The 19,876-nt window shown below is 36.2% G+C and overlaps 1 protein-coding gene across 1 annotated transcript; it reads left to right on the top strand.

Annotated features, from left to right (window-relative positions):
• The first annotated feature begins 8,265 nt into the window (after window positions 1-8,265).
• On the top strand, window positions 8,266-19,177 carry LOC129760127 (uncharacterized). Its single transcript, XM_055757711.1, has 4 exons — window positions 8,266-9,193; window positions 9,269-9,657; window positions 18,283-18,643; window positions 19,116-19,177. Exons 1-4 carry the CDS (start codon window positions 8,266-8,268, stop codon window positions 19,175-19,177), a joined length of 1,740 nt encoding a protein of 579 aa, XP_055613686.1.
• The last annotated feature ends 699 nt before the right edge of the window (window positions 19,178-19,876 follow it).

The following is a 19,876-nucleotide window of genomic DNA, read 5'->3' as shown; positions in this document are numbered from 1 at the left end:
TATCTCGTGGTTTTAGCAATGTGTTTTAAATTTCATATTTTTCCGATTTTGTTCAAAAAAGTTATGACGAATTTAAAGTTTGCTTGAATGGCGTGGGAAGGTTAAAAAGAGGTTGTTTCTTGGGACCATTTTCATTAGTAGCCGGCCAGGGGATATTTATTTTACGCTAAAACCAATTTTTGTTCATTTTAAGAAACTACATTAAAATACCCACAAAATGAATCCAATAACGTCAATATCGGTCAACATTTGTGGCCAAAGTAGTGATGATAAACTACAAATAAAATAGAAATTAAATAAATTTGAATGGAAATTTTGCCATCGGCAACGGGAGGTTCACAAAACTAGCCATGAAATAGACACCATCCGAACGCAATCGTTTACTGAATGTAAAAAAAATCGTTTACTGAGTGTGAAAATATTCGTTTACTGAATGCGATTGACGATCATGTGCGATTGCATTCAGCCCACGAAAAGCATGGAGAAAATAAATTTTGAACAAGTTCACTACGATTTCCCACATGTGCTGTTATTCGTTCATAAGTAACTTTTGAAAGTTGGTTCCTTCAAGATTTCCAATGATGACCAGCTAGCGAGCACATGGTTACGTTCGCATCGCCGATGCTTTCTAATCGAAGGTAGGTTGATGGAAAATCATTAACATTCAGGCTAGTGATTGAATATTTCCATCCTTGTTCCTGATATACTTCAACGACGTGCTGTAGCTCCTTGATGGACCAAAACTAGCGTATGCTGATGACCTGAAACTGTATCGCCGCATCAACGGTCCCGAGGATGTAAACTTCCTACAGAGTCAGTTCAACCTTTTCGCCTCTTGGTGTGATGTAAATTGCCTTCCCTTGAATCGCAGTAAATGTGCAGTAATTTCGTTTTCCCGCAAGCGGCTCCCATTATCAGCCATTTATCATCTTGGAAACGAGGCTATCGCTCGCGTCGAACAAGTGAAAGATCTTGGCGTGATTCTAGACACACAGTTGAATTTCAAGACTCACACTAACTACATCGTCGACAAAGCCTCCAGATGTCTGGGTCTTCTTTTTCGCATGACGAAAGACTTCAAGGATGTCTACTGCTTGAAGAGTCTTTATTGTAGTTTGGTTCGATCGACCCTTGAATATGCCTCGGCTGTATGGTGCCCATATTATCAAAACGGCTCAGAGCGTATTGAGGCCATCCAACGGCGTTTTTTGCGATACGCTCTCCGACAGCTCAACTGGCACGACCCGTTCCGACTTCCCAGCTACGAGAGCCGCTGTCGTCTAATCGACATCGACACGCTGCAAGCCCGCCGGACCGCCACACGAGCCTCGGTCGTTGCGGATCTGCTCTCATCGAGAATAGACTGTCCCGTATTGTTAGAGGAACTTCGACTCAACGTACAGCCACGAGTTCTGAGGAATCGTGATCTTCAGCTCTTCGTCCCTCTCCGGCTGAACAATTATGGGGCCAACACAGCTCTAATCGGTGTTATAAAAACATTTAACCGCTACTCCGGGTACTTCGACTTTGACGTTTCGCGTGATGTATTCCGAAGAAAAATTCTTAGAGTTTTAAGCTTAACGTAGATTACCGCTTGTATGTACATTGTCCTAAACTATAGTTTTTCATTTGGATCAATATGTGATCCGTTGATTTATCTATATCTATATATATAAAAATGAATTTCTGTCTGTCTGTCTGTCTGTCTGTCTGTCTGTCTGTCTGTCTGTCTGTCTGTCTGTCTGTCTGTTCCCTATAGACTCGGAAACTACTGAACCGATTTGCGTGAAACTTGGCAGGTGGGGGTATTGGAGGCCGGGGAAGGTTCCTATTATGGTTTGAGACCCCTCCCTCTCTAAATAAGGGAGGGAGGGGCCTCCCAAACAAAAGACAATTTTTTGCATAACTCGAGCACTCATCAAGCAAATGGTATCAAAATTGGCATGGTGTGGTATTTGGGTACGAAGAATATTCCTATGAATATTAGGTACCCCTCCCTCCTCTCAGTGGGGTGATCGAAAAGGGGGAGGGGGGCTACCTTACAATTTTTCATATAACTAGAAAACTAATCAAGATATTGGAACCAAATTTTGCACGGGAAGGTATTGGGATACGAAAAATATTTCAATGATTATTTGAGACCCCTCCCTCTTTCCAGTTGAAACGGGGAGGGGGCCTCTTTCATATTTTTTTACATAGCTCAAAAACTATTAAAGCAAATTGAACCAAATTTGGCATGGGAGGGTATTTGGATACGAAAAATATTTCTATGATTATTTGAGACCCCTCCCTCTTTCCAGTAGAGAGATATAAAGGGGGGAGGGGGCCTCTTTTATTATTTTTTACATAACTCAAAAACTTATTAAGCAAATGGAACTAAATTTGGCATGGGCGGGTAGTTGGGAACGTGACATGTTCTAATGATTGTTTGAGACCCCTTCCTTCTTCCAGCGGGGAGAAAGGAAAGAAGGAGGGGAGTTTCATACAATTTTTAAAGCATAATTCAAAAACTACAATAGCAAATGGAACCAAATTTGGTATGGAACGATATTTGGGTACGAGAAATGCTTCTATGAATATTTGGTATCCCTCACTCCTTCAAAGAAATGTTTCTATCATAAATTGAAGCCTCCCACCTTTTTTCAGCGGAAAGATATAAAGAGGGAAAGGGGAGCTTCCACATATTTTTTTTTGCAAAACTCGAGAATTAATCGAGCAAATGACACCAAGTTTGGCATCAAAAAGTATTTGAGTATGAAAAATACTTTTTCTTTGTGAAACAATTCCTTTCTTGCAGTAGGATGATAAAACTGGGAATATAGGAAGGGAAGAGGAGGCTTATATCTAACTTTTTTTTTTACAAAATCTGAGAAACGCACAAAACATAACATAGAAAATCATTTGGGTATGATTCTATGATTATCTGACACACCATTCTCCTTTCAGTGAGTAGGTACATAGGAGGAGGGAGGTGAGCCCAATACAATAGTGTTAGCATAAGTTCTCAATTTATGCAAACGAAGCCAACAAATGGAAACAAATATGGCATGGAAAAGTACTTGGCTACGAGATATGTTTCTACGTTGGTTATAGATCCTTACGCTTTACAGTGTAGAGAGGGGAAGAAAGGAGGAGGCTTCATATAAATTTTGTTGTAAAGCTTAAAAACTGATCACCCATGGAACTATATCTATTTGATATAAGAGGATTTTTGGGAACGAAAAAATTAGGTATGATCATTAAAAACCACGACCTCCATTCAGCAGGGGGTGAAAGTAAGGACAGGGGAGGGGCTCTCTTATCACTTTTTCATCATAAATCCAGAACATATCAAGAAAAAACAACCATATTTTATAAGTTAGATTGTTTGCGTAAGAATAATTTGAGACCCTCCAGACAGATTCAAATGATCAGATCTTAAACATAAATTTATAGCGCAAGATTTAGAATATTTGTTTAAGTTATCTTTGTGTTGCAATTAGAAACTCCAGCTGCAGCTTTCATTTTACAGCGGTTGCTTATGAATTATGTTATAACTGGATTTAAAATAATGCCAATAAAACAATAAAAATTTGAATAATTTTTGAAAATACAAAATATAATTTGATTTTGAAAGGTGTAGCAAAGCACACCGGGTCAGCTAGTATTATATAAAAATGAATTTCTGTCTGTCTGTCTGTCTGTCTGTTCCCTATAGACTCGGAATCTACTGAACCGATTTGCGTGAAACTTGGCAGGTGGGGGTATTGGAGGCAGGGGAAGGTTCCTATTGTGGTTTGAGACCCCTCCCTCTCTCATGAAGGGGGGGAGGGGCCTCCCAAACAAAAGACAATTTTTTGCATAACTCGAGAACCCATCAAGCAAATGGTATCATATTTGGCATGGGGTGGTATTTGGGAACGAGGAATATTTCAATGAATATTTGACACCCCTCCCTCCTTTCAGTGGCGTGATAGGAAGGGGGGGATGGGGGCTACCTTACAATTTTTCATTTAACTCGAGAACTAATCAAGATATTGGATCCAAATTTGGCATGGGAAGGTATTTGGATACGAAAAATATTTCAATGATTATTTGAGACCCCTCCCTCTTTCCAGTTGAAAGGGGGAGGGGCCTCTTTCATATTTTTTTATATAGTTCAAAAACTAATAAAGCAAATGGAACCAAATTTGGCATGGGAGGGTATTTGGATACGAAAAATATTTCTATGATTATTTGAGACCCCTCCCTCTTTCCAGTAGGGAGATATAAAGGGGGAGGGGCCTCTTTTATAGTTTTCAACATAACTAAGAAAGTAATTAAGCAAATGGAACCAAACTTGGCATGGGCGGGTATTTGGGAACGTGACATGTTCTAATGATTGTTTGAGACCCCTTCCTTCTTGCAGCGGGGAGGAAGGAAAGAGGGAGGGGAATTTCATACAATTTTTACTGCATAACTAAAGAACTACAACAGCAAATTGAACCAAATTTGGCATGGAACGATATTTGGGTACGAGAAATGCTTCTATGAATATTTGGTATCCCTCACTCTTTCGAAGAGGTGGATGAAAATGGGGAGGCGAGGTCTCCCTTACAATTTTCAGTATAACTGGATCAAGCAAATTGAACCATATTTGACATGTGAGTGTATTTGGATACGAGAAGTGTTTCTATTATAAATTGAAGCCGTACCTTTTAAGCGGTAAGATATAAAGGAAAAAGGGGGGGGGGGGGGTTTCCTTTTTTTTGCATAACTCAAGAATTAATCGAGCAAATGAAACCAAATTTACTTACTGTACTTCCTTTCAAGTTTATACATAACTCAAAAATTTACTCCATAAATAAAACCAAATTTGGCATGGCATGGAATATAGGAAGGGAAGAGGGAAGCTTACATTTAACTTTTGTTTTACAAAATCCGAGAAATGGACAATACTTAACATGGAAAATCATTTTGGTATGACATTATGATTGTTTGACACATCATCCTTCTTTCAGTGAGAAGGTACATGGGAGGAGGGAGGTGAGCCCAATACAATTTTGTTAGCATATGTTCTCAATTTATGCTTACGAAGCCAACAAATGGAAACAAATATGGCATGGAAAGGTACTTGGTTACGAGATATGTTTCTACGATTGTTATAGTATAGACTCTTATGCTTTACAGTGTAGAGAGGGAAAGAAAGAAAGGGGCTCCATACAATTTTTGTTGTAAAGCTTAAATACTTATCAACCAATGGAATTATATTTGATATAAGAAGATTTTTGGGAACGAAAAAAATGTTTATTAAAGATTACAATCTCCATTCAGCAGGGGGTGAAGGAAAGGACAGGGGGGGGGGCTCTTTAATCAGTTTTTTAGCATAAATCCAGAACATATCAAGCAAAAACAACCATACTTTATGAGTTAGATTATTTGCGAACGATTTATTTGGGACCCTTCTTTTTTAGGGCGAAACTTAAGGAAACAGATGAAAATTATCAGATCTTTAAAACAAATTTATAAATCAGTTATCGCTCAGCTTCTGAGACGTGCAGACGTCTTTTTATTTCGAGTGCGCTTATCACAAGTGAAGCATCTAACGTTGGAAATTGTATTTCTCAGTGCCGTGCCGCGTCGCGTTTTGAAGTTTCCGCGATGAGGCGTGAAAATACCTTCAAGATAGACTGTTCGCAGTTTACCGTCAAGCCGTCGGTCGAAAAACTTTTTGGTTTCTGTCGATCCGTGCTTGGATTGAAGAGAGAAGACATTAAACGACTTCAGTGCCACAGAGGTGGAGCTTGTGCTTTCGTCAAGGTCACTGACTTGGCGATAGCACAAAAAGTCGTAGATGAACATGACGCGAAACATGAAGTGGAGGTTGGGGAGGGGAAGAAGATCAAGCTACGGATCAGCTTGGAAGATGGCAGTGTTGAAGTGCGGGTCCATGATCTTCCTGAAGACGTGCCCGAAGAAAAAATCGTCAGCTTCCTAAACGAGTCCGGTGAAGTGTTTTCGATCCGCGAAGTGATGTGGGGCGGAAGCGAAGAAGACGAAGGGATCCCGCTCGGCATATGGTCTGCCCGTATGATAGTGAAGCAGAATATCGATTCGTGGGTGAACATCGACGGAGAGACAGCGTTCGTCACCTACAAGGGACAGCTGCAAACTTGCCGCCACTGCAAGGAGCAAGCACACACTGGCATATCATGTGTCCAGAACAAAAAGCTTCTGTTTCAGAAGAGCTACGCAAACGTGGCGAAGCACTCTGGGCAGACGAACAGGTCAACCACCGATCATCAACCCAGAAAGCCAGCTGGTGCGGGACCAAAAAACACAGTCGGTCAAAAGTGTACCGCTGCACCACCAGTGTTATCGTCGTCGGCGGCTTTTCCTGAACTGACTGCTCCGGGCCACGATGGAACCTCGAGCTCGAGCAACGAACCTGCAGTGGTGGTTGTACCATCACGAACCCAACGAACGCAAATCCCAACGTCGTCGTCGTTATCGTCGTCGTTAGCCCTACCGCAACTGGTGGTCCCTCTGGTCGATGCTTTTAAGAAGCCAGCGGAGAAATCGGGGCGATCGAAGAGCAAAAGCAGCAATGGCAATGAAACCGACGATTCCACTGCCTCCACGAGTAGCAGAACGAGCCAACGAATAAAAAATAAAAAATCTCGACCGAATCCCACTGGAGACGGCATGGACGCCGAAGAGGAGCTGGCAATTCCATTGTAATGGCTCTCTCGTCGTACAACATCTCGTCGATCAACATCGGCACCATCACGAACCCCACGAAACTGAACGCTCTCCGAACCTTTATCAGCAGCCAAAACCTCGACATAGTGTGTCTGCAAGAAGTGGAAAACGAACAGCTCTCCTTGCCTGGCTTCACCGTTTTTTTCAACGTAGACCACACGAGAAGAGGCACAGCTATCGCACTTAAGCAGCACATCCAGGTCTCTCATGTCGAGCGAAGCCTGGACAGCCGTCTGCTTGCGCTGCGAGTGCAAGACACGACAATCTGCAATGTTTACGCTCCCTCGGGTTCCGCACTACGAGTTGCTCGGGAGAGTTTCTTCAGGGAAACACTTCCCTACTATCTCCGTCACCGCACTTCGCACGTCATCCTGACCGGCGACTTCAATTGTGTGCTTCGAGCATGCGATTCAAGCAGCCCAAACACCAGTCCCGCTCTCAAAACAGCCATCCAACAACTGCAGCTGCATGACGTATGGGAAAAATTATGTCCACGCGATAGTGGTTTCACGTACGTCTGCCGCAACTCCCAATCACGTCTCGATCGCATGTACGTCAGCAGCGGTTTGCGCGATCACCTGAGAGCAGCACACACCCACGTTTGCTCATTCACCGACCACAAAGCACTGACACTCCGCCTTTGCCTCCCACATCTGGGACAAGAGCAGGGCCGAGGTTTTTGGTCCCTCCGTCCACATCTCCTGACCCACGAGAACGTTGCGGAATTCCAGCAACAGTGGCAATACTGGACCCGACAGCGTAGAAATTTTGGCTCTTGGATCGAATGGTGGATTTCTTTTGCAAAGCCGAAAATCAAACGATTTTTTAAGTGGAAATCTCGTGTGTTCTTCGAAGAATTCCACGACGAACATCAGCGCCTCTACAGCGAGCTGCGTGTTGCATACGATGGGTACTACCAGCACCCAGAAATGTTGGCTACCATCAACCGCCTGAAAGGTGAAATGCTCGCCCTACAACGGAGGTTTTCTCACACGTTCATGCGAATCAATGAAACGCATGTGGCGGGAGAACCCATCTCTGTATTCCAGTTGGGGGAAAGGCGAAGAAAAAAGACCGTCATCACACAGCTGCGGACGGAGCAGGACGAAACAATAGCAGAGCCGCATGCGATCGAGGCGCACATGATCGATTATTTCTCGACTCTCTATGCAGAAGAGGAAGCAGCAGAGGACGAAAACAGCTTTGCCTGCGAAAATGTCGTCCCACCTAACGACCCATCGAACGAAGCCTGCACGAGAGAAATCACGACGGCCGAAATCTGGTCGGCAATATCATCAAGTGCTCCACGTAAGTCCCCCGGTTGCGATGGTATTCCAAGAGAGTTTTACCACCGCATGTTCGATGTCATCCACCGTGAACTGAATCTGCTGCTTAATGAGGCCCTCAGAGGAAATCTTCCCTCTGCATTTGTCGAAGGGATCATCGTGCTGGTCAAAAAGAGAGGTGGAGATAACACGGCGCGATCGTACCGCCCGATCTCGCAAGCTCTTCTCACGCATCCTTAAGTCCAGGCTGGAGAGCGTGATGAAAGAGCATCGCATTCTAAGTGACGGACAGAAATGCTCCAACTCAGAGCAAAATATTTTTCAAGCCACTCTCGCTCTGAAGGACCGAATCGCCAGCCTCCGCCACCACCATCGCGCCGGGAAGCTGATCAGCTTCGATCTCGATCATGCTTTCGATCGGGTCCGGCACTCTTTTCTCTTCGGGACCATGCGGTCGCTCGGCATCAACGAGGACCTCATCGTTCTTCTCTCGCTCATTGCCAGCCGGTCCACCTCGCGGCTACTAATAAACGGTCGTCTTTCTCGGCCGTTCGAGATCCAACGATCGGTCCGGCAAGGGGACCCGTTGTCCATGCACCTTTTCGTGCTGTACCTACATCCTCTCGTGTACAGACTGGAACGCGTGTGCGCCAATGATCTGCTGGTAGCGTATGCGGACGACATCAGTGTGATTGTCACCTCTACGAGGCAAATCGATCAGATGAATGGGCTGTTTCTTCGCTTCGAGAGGGCTGCCGGAGCAAAATTGAATGTGCTGAAGACGGTTGCCATCGACGTTGGGTTTTGCGAAGGCAGCACTATTAACACCCAATGGCTGCAAACAGTCAACACAGTCAAAATTCTGGGTGTTGTGTTCGCGAACTCAATACGTCTTATGACAACACTAAACTGGAATGCGCAAGTGGGAAAATTCTCGCAGCTTATGTGGCTGCAGTCTCTCCGAACGTTGACGCTGCATCAACGGGTTACCATGCTAAATACCTTCGCCACATCAAGGATTTGGTATCTCGCATCCATTCTACCGCCGTTCTGCGTACACACGGCGCAAATCACCTCGACGATGGGAACGTTTCTTTGGAGAGGAATGGTTGCCCGCGTTCCAATGATGCAGCTTGCTCGCAGCAGGGAAAACGGAGGACTGAAGCTGCAACTACCGGCGCTAAAATGTAAGTCGCTCGCAATTTCTCGTCATCTAAAAGAGATCGTTTCCCTTCCTTTTTATAACTCCTTTCTTGTCCAAGCAAATTCCCGCCCAGCAATTTCAATAGATCTTCCCGACCTAAAACTTATCCTTTCAAACATATCCCAAATACCTCACCAAATCCAACAAAACCCCTCCGCCGATCAAATCCACCAGCATTTCATATTGCAAACCGAATTGCCAAGGGTGGAACGAAACAGTCCGGCGAACGACTGGCCACGTGCGTGGCGTAATATTGCATCGAGGCGACTGACGTCGGCGCAAAAATCCGAACTCTACCTTTTCGTGAACGAGAAGACACCTCATCGGAAACTGCTTTTCGTGATGCGGCGAGCTAACGACGAAAATTGCACATTTTGTGATAATGGCGAAACGGAATCTCTAACCCACAAGTTCTGCACATGTACTCGAGTCGAACCGGCTTGGACGGTTCTTCAGCAGAGAATAGCAGTCATCTTGGGAGGATGGAGGCGGCTCGTTTTCGAAGACCTGTTGAGACCTGTTTTAGCAGGAATAAACGAAAGGCGTAGAATGGAAATTCTGAAATTGTTAATAAAATATATCTGCTTCGTTGATAAATGTAACGGTAGAATCGATATAGCTGAACTAAATTTCCATCTAGATGTTGATGAGTGATAAAATTAGAAGAGACAAATTTTGTAAGATAAATTGACAAATAAAACTGAATTTTTAAACAAAAAAAAAAAAAAAAAAAAATCAAGATTCAGAATATAAGTTATGGTTTGTGTTGCAATTTGAAACTCCAGCTGAAGCTCTCATTTTATAGTGGTTGCTTATTAATTTCGTCATAATTTGATTTTAAATAATACCAAAAACAATAAAAATTTGAATGATTTCAGAAAATCTTTTTATTCTGAAAGGTGTAGCAAAGCACACCGGGTCAGCTATTAATATAATAAATAAAACATTAAAACATATCCGATTCCAACCATTTCATCCGAGTTTGAGTAACGCTTTTTACGACCTTTCACTTGCGTTAGTTGGAATTACGATTCGCAGTAACATTTTTAATGACTTGAGTTATCATTTTTAATGCGATTTCATGTTTGCTGGGGAGTTGGGCTACATACATACAAGGTACAGAACTTCCCAAATCGCGATGAGCGGCAACAATCGGCCGCTAAAGCTCTACGAGAAGATGCTGACAAAATATGGCTGCTGTGTGATGGACGACGAAACGTATAGAAAAACCGATTTCAAGTAAATTCCGGGGTTGAAGTTTTTCACCGGTAAGTTTCGCAAGTTCGATGTGGTTGACAAATTTAAGAAGAAGAAAATGTCGAAGTTCGCCTCCAAACATTTCGTTTGGCAGGCCATCTGCTCTTGCGGACTGAGAAGTGAGCCTTCCGTGACAAAGGGCACAGTAAATGGCGAGATCTACAAATCTGAGTGCCTCGAGAAGTGTCTTTTGCCGTTCTTCAGCAGCACGACGAAGCTTCGCTATTTTGACGAGATTTGGCATCATGTCAATATTCCAAACATGTTCTGGTGTGGTATGAGGTAAATTCTGTCCATTTTGCTACAAAGGACATGAACAACTGTCCGGAGCTGTGCCCGGTGGAGCAGTACTGGGCAATATAAAGCGGAAACTTCGGAAGAGCAAGGAGACAGTCAAAGACGAGAAGGACATGTTTAGAAAATGGATAAAAGACTGAGAAACTGGTACCGAATGACACTGTTAAGACTTTGATGGAGGGCATCAATCGAAAATGCAACCAATTTTACACTTAAGGCTCAATCGATTAACTTTTGTTTTGATTTTTGAAGCAAATATATGTATAAAACTACCCTAAAACTTTGGTTTGATTCTAAACATTATAAGAAAATTGGCATGACATTTTCGGTGTCGCAATAATATCGTGTTCGCCCTTTAGAATCGCAGTTTTGAATATTATTTGGAAATGAGGTCAAATTAATTTTAGAAATTTTGGTTCCGTATTACCAAAATCAAAGTTGTACTTCTGTTTTCAAATCTAGTATTCTGTATCCAGTTCAGGATTCTTTATTTGCAGTTCGAATAATCATTTGGAAAAAGAAACCAAAAATATTTTTTTGAAATTCTGGTTCAAATTGGATTTTGGATAGAGATGTACCGAATATTGGCGCCGGATAGTTGAGCTAAGTATTACTTAAAATTTTGACTTTGAATGGCTGAAATTTTAAGGATTTTATTTTCTTTAGAAGTTTTATTTGCTTCAAATCTCTTATTCAAAAAATCTGTGCCAAAAGATGAATTAAAAAAATGGCTATTTTTTCAACCATAACTCTGTTGAACCCTTAAGCCCACCGATACAAAACAAATCCTACTCCAGTAAGGTTTCGAAAGAATGCAATTGTTCAGTCAGTGAGCTAGAAGTTTTCTTTTTCGTTTCCACTCGAAAAAATGCCATTTATAGTTCCATCCCGAAGCTCAAGTATCCTCCAGCAAGCAAAAGTATTGGGCCAGCAAAAGTATCCCTCGTCAAAATCCCTTGCCGTGGTAAAAACAGAATCAACGGTAAAAAGTTTTTTGCTCGAACGAGGAATTATAACTACGACGACGGGGGAAAAACAGCCTTCGAGACAAACTTTTTTAGGGATTCGAGCTATCACCACCCACCTGACTGCCTGCATGTTAGTTACAGCTACATTTGGGAGAAATTTTTGTTTGCTGTTTTTCGGGTAAGAAAAAAGTTATCTTCAGGGAAAATGGGGTCGAGTGAATTGAAGTTTTAAATTTGACTATGGGTGATTTCAAAAAGTTAAGCTATGTAAGAATAACTTAAAAATTTGAATTTTCAATGTTTATAGAACTTACTGTCTTGAACCGATTGACATCGTTATAATAATTATTAGATTACTTAGATATTTATACTTCAGTCTTTGGTTTGGCTTAGCGAAGATGAAAAAGTTCTGACAACCCACAGTTAAAATGGAAAAATTTCCCTCAAGCGATGCTGGGATCCTTCAAATTTAGATCATTTGTAGGAGAGTTTTTTCTCCTCTGATTGGATCCCCCTCCAGCAGGGGTCGGCAACCTTTTGAGTACGTGAAACAAATTCCTATAATTGGCAATGGAAGAGTCGAACCATTTGACAAACAAAAAACAGTTCCATTTATATACAATAAATTTTTTTTCAAGATTTTTAACATTTTCGAAACTTTTGTTCTCTTTGTCATTTTTGAAACTTTTTTTGACATTTTTGACATTTTTGACATTTTTGACATTTTTGACATTTTTGATATTTTTGACATTTTTGACATTTTTGACAATTTTGACATTTTTGACATTTTTGACATTTTTGACAATTTTGACATTTTTGACATTTTTGACATTTTTGACATTTTTGACATTTTTGACATTTTTGATATTTTTGACATTTTTGACAATTTTGACATTTTTGACATTTTTGACATTTTTGACATTTTTGACATTTTTGACATTTTTGACATTTTTGACATTTTTGACATTTTTGACATTTTTGACATTTTTGACATTTTTGACATTTTTGACATTTTTGACATTTTTGACATTTTTGACATTTTTGACATTTTTGACATTTTTGACATTTTTGACATTTTTGATATTTTTGACATTTTTGACATTTTTGACAATTTTGACATTTTTGACATTTTTGACATTTTTGACATTTTTGACATTTTTGACATTTTTGACAATTTTGACATTTTTGACATTTTTTACATTTTTGACATTTTTGAAATTTTTGACATTTTTGACATTTTTGACATTTTTGACATTTTTGACATTTTTGACATTTTTGACATTTTTGACATTTTTGACATTTTTGACATTTTTGACATTTTTGACATTTTTGACAATTTTGACATTTTTGACATTTTTTACATTTTTTACATTTTTGACATTTTTGACATTTTTGACATTTTTGACATTTTTGACATTTTTGACATTTTTGACATTTTTGACATTTTTGACATTTTTGACATTTTTGACATTTTTGACATTTTTGACATTTTTGACATTTTTGACATTTTTGACATTTTTGACATTTTTGACATTTTTGACATTTTTGACATTTTTGACATTTTTGACATTTTTGACATTTTTGACATTTTTGACATTTTTGACATTTTTGACATTTTTGACATTTTTGACATTTTTGACATTTTTGACATTTTTGACATTTTTGACATTTTTGACATTTTTGACATTTTTGACATTTTTGACATTTTTGACATTTTTGACATTTTTGACATTTTTGACATTTTTGACATTTTTGACATTTTTGACATTTTTGACATTTTTGACATTTTTGACATTTTTGACATTTTTGATATTTTTGACATTTTTGACAATTTTGACATTTTTGACATTTTTGACATTTTTGACATTTTTGACATTTTTGACATTTTTGACATTTTTGACATTTTTGACATTTTTGACAATTTTGACATTTTTGACATTTTTGACATTTTTGACATTTTTGACATTTTTGACATTTTTTACATTTGTTAACATTTTTTACATTTTTGACATTTTTGACATTTTTGACATTTTTGACATTTTTGACATTTTTGACATTTTTGACATTTTTGACATTTTTGACATTTTTGACATTTTTGACATTTTTGACATTTTTGACATTTTTGACATTTTTGACATTTTTGACATTTTTGACATTTTTGACATTTTTGACATTTTTGACATTTTTGACATTTTTGACATTTTTGACATTTTTGACATTTTTGACATTTTTGACATTTTTGACATTTTTGACATTTTTGACATTTTTGACATTTTTGACATTTTTGACATTTTTGACATTTTTGACATTTTTGACATTTTTGACATTTTTGACATTTTCGACATTTTCGACATTTTTGACATTTTCGACATTTTTGACATTTTTGACATTTTTGACATTTTTGACATTTTTGACATTTTTGACATTTTTGACATTTTTGACATTTTTGACATTTTTGACATTTTTGACATTTTTGACATTTTTGACATTTTTGACATTTTTGACATTTTTGACATTTTTGACATTTTTGACATTTTTGACATTTTTGACATTTTTGACATTTTTGACATTTTTGACATTTTTGACATTTTTGACATTTTTGACATTTTTGACATTTTTGACATTTTTGACATTTTTGACATTTTTGACATTTTTGACATTTTTGACATTTTTGACATTTTTGACATTTTTGACATTTTTGACATTTTTGACATTTTTGACATTTTTGACATTTTTGACATTTTTGACATTTTTGACATTTTTGACATTTTTGACATTTTTGACATTTTTGACATTTTTGACATTTTTGACATTTTTGACATTTTTGACATTTTTGACATTTTTGACATTTTTGACATTTTTGACATTTTTGACATTTTTGACATTTTTGACATTTTTGACATTTTTGACATTTTTGACATTTTTGACATTTTTGACATTTTTGACATTTTTGACATTTTTGACATTTTTGACATTTTTGACATTTTTGACATTTTTGACATTTTTGACATTTTTGACATTTTTGACATTTTTGACATTTTTGACATTTTTGACATTTTTGACATTTTTGACATTTTTGACATTTTTGACATTTTTGACATTTTTGACATTTTTGACATTTTTGACATTTTTGACATTTTTGACATTTTTGACATTTTTGACATTTTTGACATTTTTGACATTTTTGACATTTTTGACATTTTTGACATTTTTGACATTTTTGACATTTTTGACATTTTTGACATTTTTGACATTTTTGACATTTTTGACATTTTTGACATTTTTGACATTTTTGACATTTTTGACATTTTTGACATTTTTGACATTTTTGACATTTTTGACATTTTTGACATTTTTGACATTTTTGACATTTTTGACATTTTTGACATTTTTGACATTTTTGACATTTTTGACATTTTTGACATTTTTGACATTTTTGACATTTTTGACATTTTTGACATTTTGACATTTTTGACATTTTTGACATTTTTGACATTTTTGACATTTTTGACATTTTTGACATTTTTGACATTTTTGACATTTTTGACATTTTTGACATTTTTGACATTTTTGACATTTTTGACATTTTTGACATTTTTGACATTTTTGACATTTTTGACATTTTTGACATTTTTGACATTTTTGACATTTTTGACATTTTTGACATTTTTGACATTTTTGACATTTTTGACATTTTTGACATTTTTGACATTTTTGACATTTTTGACATTTTTGACATTTTTGACATTTTTGACATTTTTGACATTTTTGACATTTTTGACATTTTTGACATTTTTGACATTTTTGACATTTTTGACATTTTTGACATTTTTGACATTTTTGACATTTTTGACATTTTTGACATTTTTGACATTTTTGACATTTTTGACATTTTTGACATTTTTGACATTTTTGACATTTTTGACATTTTTGACATTTTTGACATTTTTGACATTTTTGACATTTTTGACATTTTTGACATTTTTGACATTTTTGACATTTTTGACATTTTTGACATTTTTGACATTTTTGACATTTTTGACATTTTTGACATTTTTGACATTTTTGACATTTTTGACATTTTTGATATTTTTGACATTTTTGACAATTTTGACATTTTTGACATTTTTGACATTTTTGACATTTTTGACATTTTTGACATTTTTGACATTTTTGACATTTTTGACATTTTTGACAATTTTGACATTTTTGACATTTTTGACATTTTTGACATTTTTGACATTTTTTACATTTGTTAACATTTTTTACATTTTTGACATTTTTGACATTTTTGACATTTTTGACATTTTTGACATTTTTGACATTTTTGACATTTTTGACATTTTTGACATTTTTGACATTTTTGACATTTTTGACATTTTTGACATTTTTGACATTTTTGACATTTTTGACATTTTTGACATTTTTGACATTTTTGACATTTTTGACATTTTTGACATTTTTGACATTTTTGACATTTTTGACATTTTTGACATTTTTGACATTTTTGACATTTTTGACATTTTTGACATTTTTGACATTTTTGACATTTTCGACATTTTCGACATTTTTGACATTTTCGACATTTTTGACATTTTTGACATTTTTGACATTTTTGACATTTTTGACATTTTTGACATTTTTGACATTTTTGACATTTTTGACATTTTTGACATTTTTGACATTTTTGACATTTTTGACATTTTTGACATTTTTGACATTTTTGACATTTTTGACATTTTTGACATTTTTGACATTTTTGACATTTTTGACATTTTTGACATTTTTGACATTTTTGACATTTTTGACATTTTTGACATTTTTGACATTTTTGACATTTTTGACATTTTTGACATTTTTGACATTTTTGACATTTTTGACATTTTTGACATTTTTGACATTTTTGACATTTTTGACATTTTTGACATTTTTGACATTTTTGACATTTTTGACATTTTTGACATTTTTGACATTTTTGACATTTTTGACATTTTTGACATTTTTGACATTTTTGACATTTTTGACATTTTTGACATTTTTGACATTTTTGACATTTTTGACATTTTTGACATTTTTGACATTTTTGACATTTTTGACATTTTTGACATTTTTGACATTTTTGACATTTTTGACATTTTTGACATTTTTGACATTTTTGACATTTTTGACATTTTTGACATTTTTGACATTTTTGACATTTTTGACATTTTTGACATTTTTGATATTTTTGACATTTTTGACAATTTTGACATTTTTGACATTTTTGACATTTTTGACATTTTTGACATTTTTGACATTTTTGACATTTTTGACATTTTTGACATTTTTGACAATTTTGACATTTTTGACATTTTTGACATTTTTGACATTTTTGACATTTTTGACATTTTTTACATTTGTTAACATTTTTTACATTTTTGACATTTTTGACATTTTTGACATTTTTGACATTTTTGACATTTTTGACATTTTTGACATTTTTGACATTTTTGACATTTTTGACATTTTTGACATTTTTGACATTTTTGACATTTTTGACATTTTTGACATTTTTGACATTTTTGACATTTTTGACATTTTTGACATTTTTGACATTTTTGACATTTTTGACATTTTTGACATTTTTGACATTTTTGACATTTTTGACATTTTTGACATTTTTGACATTTTTGACATTTTTGACATTTTTGACATTTTTGACATTTTTGACATTTTTGACATTTTTGACATTTTCGACATTTTCGACATTTTTGACATTTTCGACATTTTTGACATTTTTGACATTTTTGACATTTTTGACATTTTTGACATTTTTGACATTTTTGACATTTTTGACATTTTTGACATTTTTGACATTTTTGACATTTTTGACATTTTTGACATTTTTGACATTTTTGACATTTTTGACATTTTTGACATTTTTGACATTTTTGACATTTTTGACATTTTTGACATTTTTGACATTTTTGACATTTTTGACATTTTTGACATTTTTGACATTTTTGACATTTTTGACATTTTTGACATTTTTGACATTTTTGACATTTTTGACATTTTTGACATTTTTGACATTTTTGACATTTTTGACATTTTTGACATTTTTGACATTTTTGACATTTTTGACATTTTTGACATTTTTGACATTTTTGACATTTTTGACATTTTTGACATTTTTGACATTTTTGACATTTTTGACATTTTTGACATTTTTGACATTTTTGACATTTTTGACATTTTTGACATTTTTGACATTTTTGACATTTTTGACATTTTTGACATTTTTGACATTTTTGACATTTTTGACATTTTTGACATTTTTGACATTTTTGACATTTTTGACATTTTTGACATTTTTGACATTTTTGACATTTTTGACATTTTTGACATTTTTGCTGTTTTACCGTTTTGCCATTCCAGCCATCTTTGACATTGATGATATTTTTGACATTCTCTGATAACTTTGTACATTTTCAAAATTTTATACATTTTGAATCAGAAAATTTTGCATGTGTTTTATGGTTGCCGACTCCTTTATGCTCCAAACCATTAGCAAGATGGAGGCAGCACAAACCCAACTTGTGGAAGTAACTTGCAAAACTATTTTCAAACCCTCGCTCCACCACCTGGTACCAGCTGCTTTGCTCTGCACCGGGATCGCATCACTTCTAGGAGTCCAATTCGATGCACAATTTCCCATCCACCCGTGGCTGATTTGGGTTGGTCCCGCAATCCCGGGGCTCAGGTGTTGCATTCCGGTTCTTCTTGGGGCTTTCTTCCAGTGTCGTCTTATCTTGGACTCGCCGGGGAAAACTCGGCAAAGGATGTCAATTTGTCAGAGCAAAGTAGTTTTCTACGAAAGTGTTCGGAATCGATCGATGGAAATGGCATAGAAACAATCAAACTGCTTGAAAGTGAGTGGAAGAGCTTCTCATTCAACCATTTAGAAAATGAAAAGCTTTTTCGCTTGTGGAAGAACTGGAAAAACTATACAGTAATTGTTATTTTTGATTTTTTTCTAAAAACCTTTAACCTTTAGCAACTTTTTATGTTCTCAAGTTTTTAAAGAATGTTATTTTAGATAAATTGTGACATGAGCTTATGAGTGAGAGCCAGATGAAATGTAGGTCCACATTTCACTCATCTGCTTTTCTCCCCTCATGAAGTAGCAGAACAGAGAGACCATTAAATCCTGACATTAGTCATGAAAACAAATGGCCCGAACTCTCGAGAAGTAAAATACGTGTTCTACTGCTGCTTTCTATCTAGTCGAACTAACAGAAAGAAATACATCTTGCTGTAAAGTCGTTCATCTTCATAAAAGAAAATCTGTATCCGTGCTGCTACAATTGTTGTTTCCCCATTTTCTTTCCGGCTACCTTGTAGCTAGTACCGCACTTAATGTGCGATTGCTTTCAGTTCCATTTGGAGTTGGAATCCAAGTCTGAACTGAACTAAAGGAGGCTGACAACACACCTTGCTAGTAGCTAGTACAGTGGCCGATTTCCCGCTTAATGCTTTTGCGCTCCCACCTTTGAACTTTCACCCCAATGCCCACCTGCCAAGTGCGAAGGCCAGGGGCGTCGACTTAAGGCAGATAGTTTCAATCTTGCTTCAAAGTATTTTTTTACTTAAAAGAAATCACATGGGAAGTTATAGAAGATATAGTGATAGGCATCAAAGAAGCACACCTTGAATTTAGAGTTATGTATTTATATAGTTGGATAACAACATTAAGGATAAACAGTGAAGATAAACAGTTATAAAAAATATGTTGAAGAGCTTTTGACAAACAGCTTTCTACACAAATCGTAAACACATTACCAAACATGGAACACAAAATTAACATTGGTGAAAATTCATCAAAAATATCATTTTTGCTGCTACATTCATCGAAGTAGTCCAGCAGTAGAGAACAAATCGTGGTATAAATACGAGAAATATTGCGAAGTCTCAACACATCAACATTTAAACTTTTTTCAATCGAAAAAAAGACCTCAAGGTTGCGGGTTTTCCGAATGCTATTCCCACATCTAAAAGGCTCGCTGTTGCAAGCAAAGTCTATAAAGCCCATATTTTTGTCAATCTGTGTTGGTGTGAGAAAAGTTACCTAAATGCCAAAATTCCCGCTATTTGTTACTTGTGTT

The sequence above is a fragment of the Uranotaenia lowii genome, unplaced genomic scaffold (assembly GCF_029784155.1).
Source record: "Uranotaenia lowii strain MFRU-FL unplaced genomic scaffold, ASM2978415v1 HiC_scaffold_46, whole genome shotgun sequence".
Classification (NCBI taxonomy): Eukaryota; Metazoa; Arthropoda; class Insecta; order Diptera; family Culicidae; genus Uranotaenia; species Uranotaenia lowii.
Note: the sequence above shows the minus strand (reverse complement) of the source record. Positions and strands in the feature narration are given on the sequence as shown.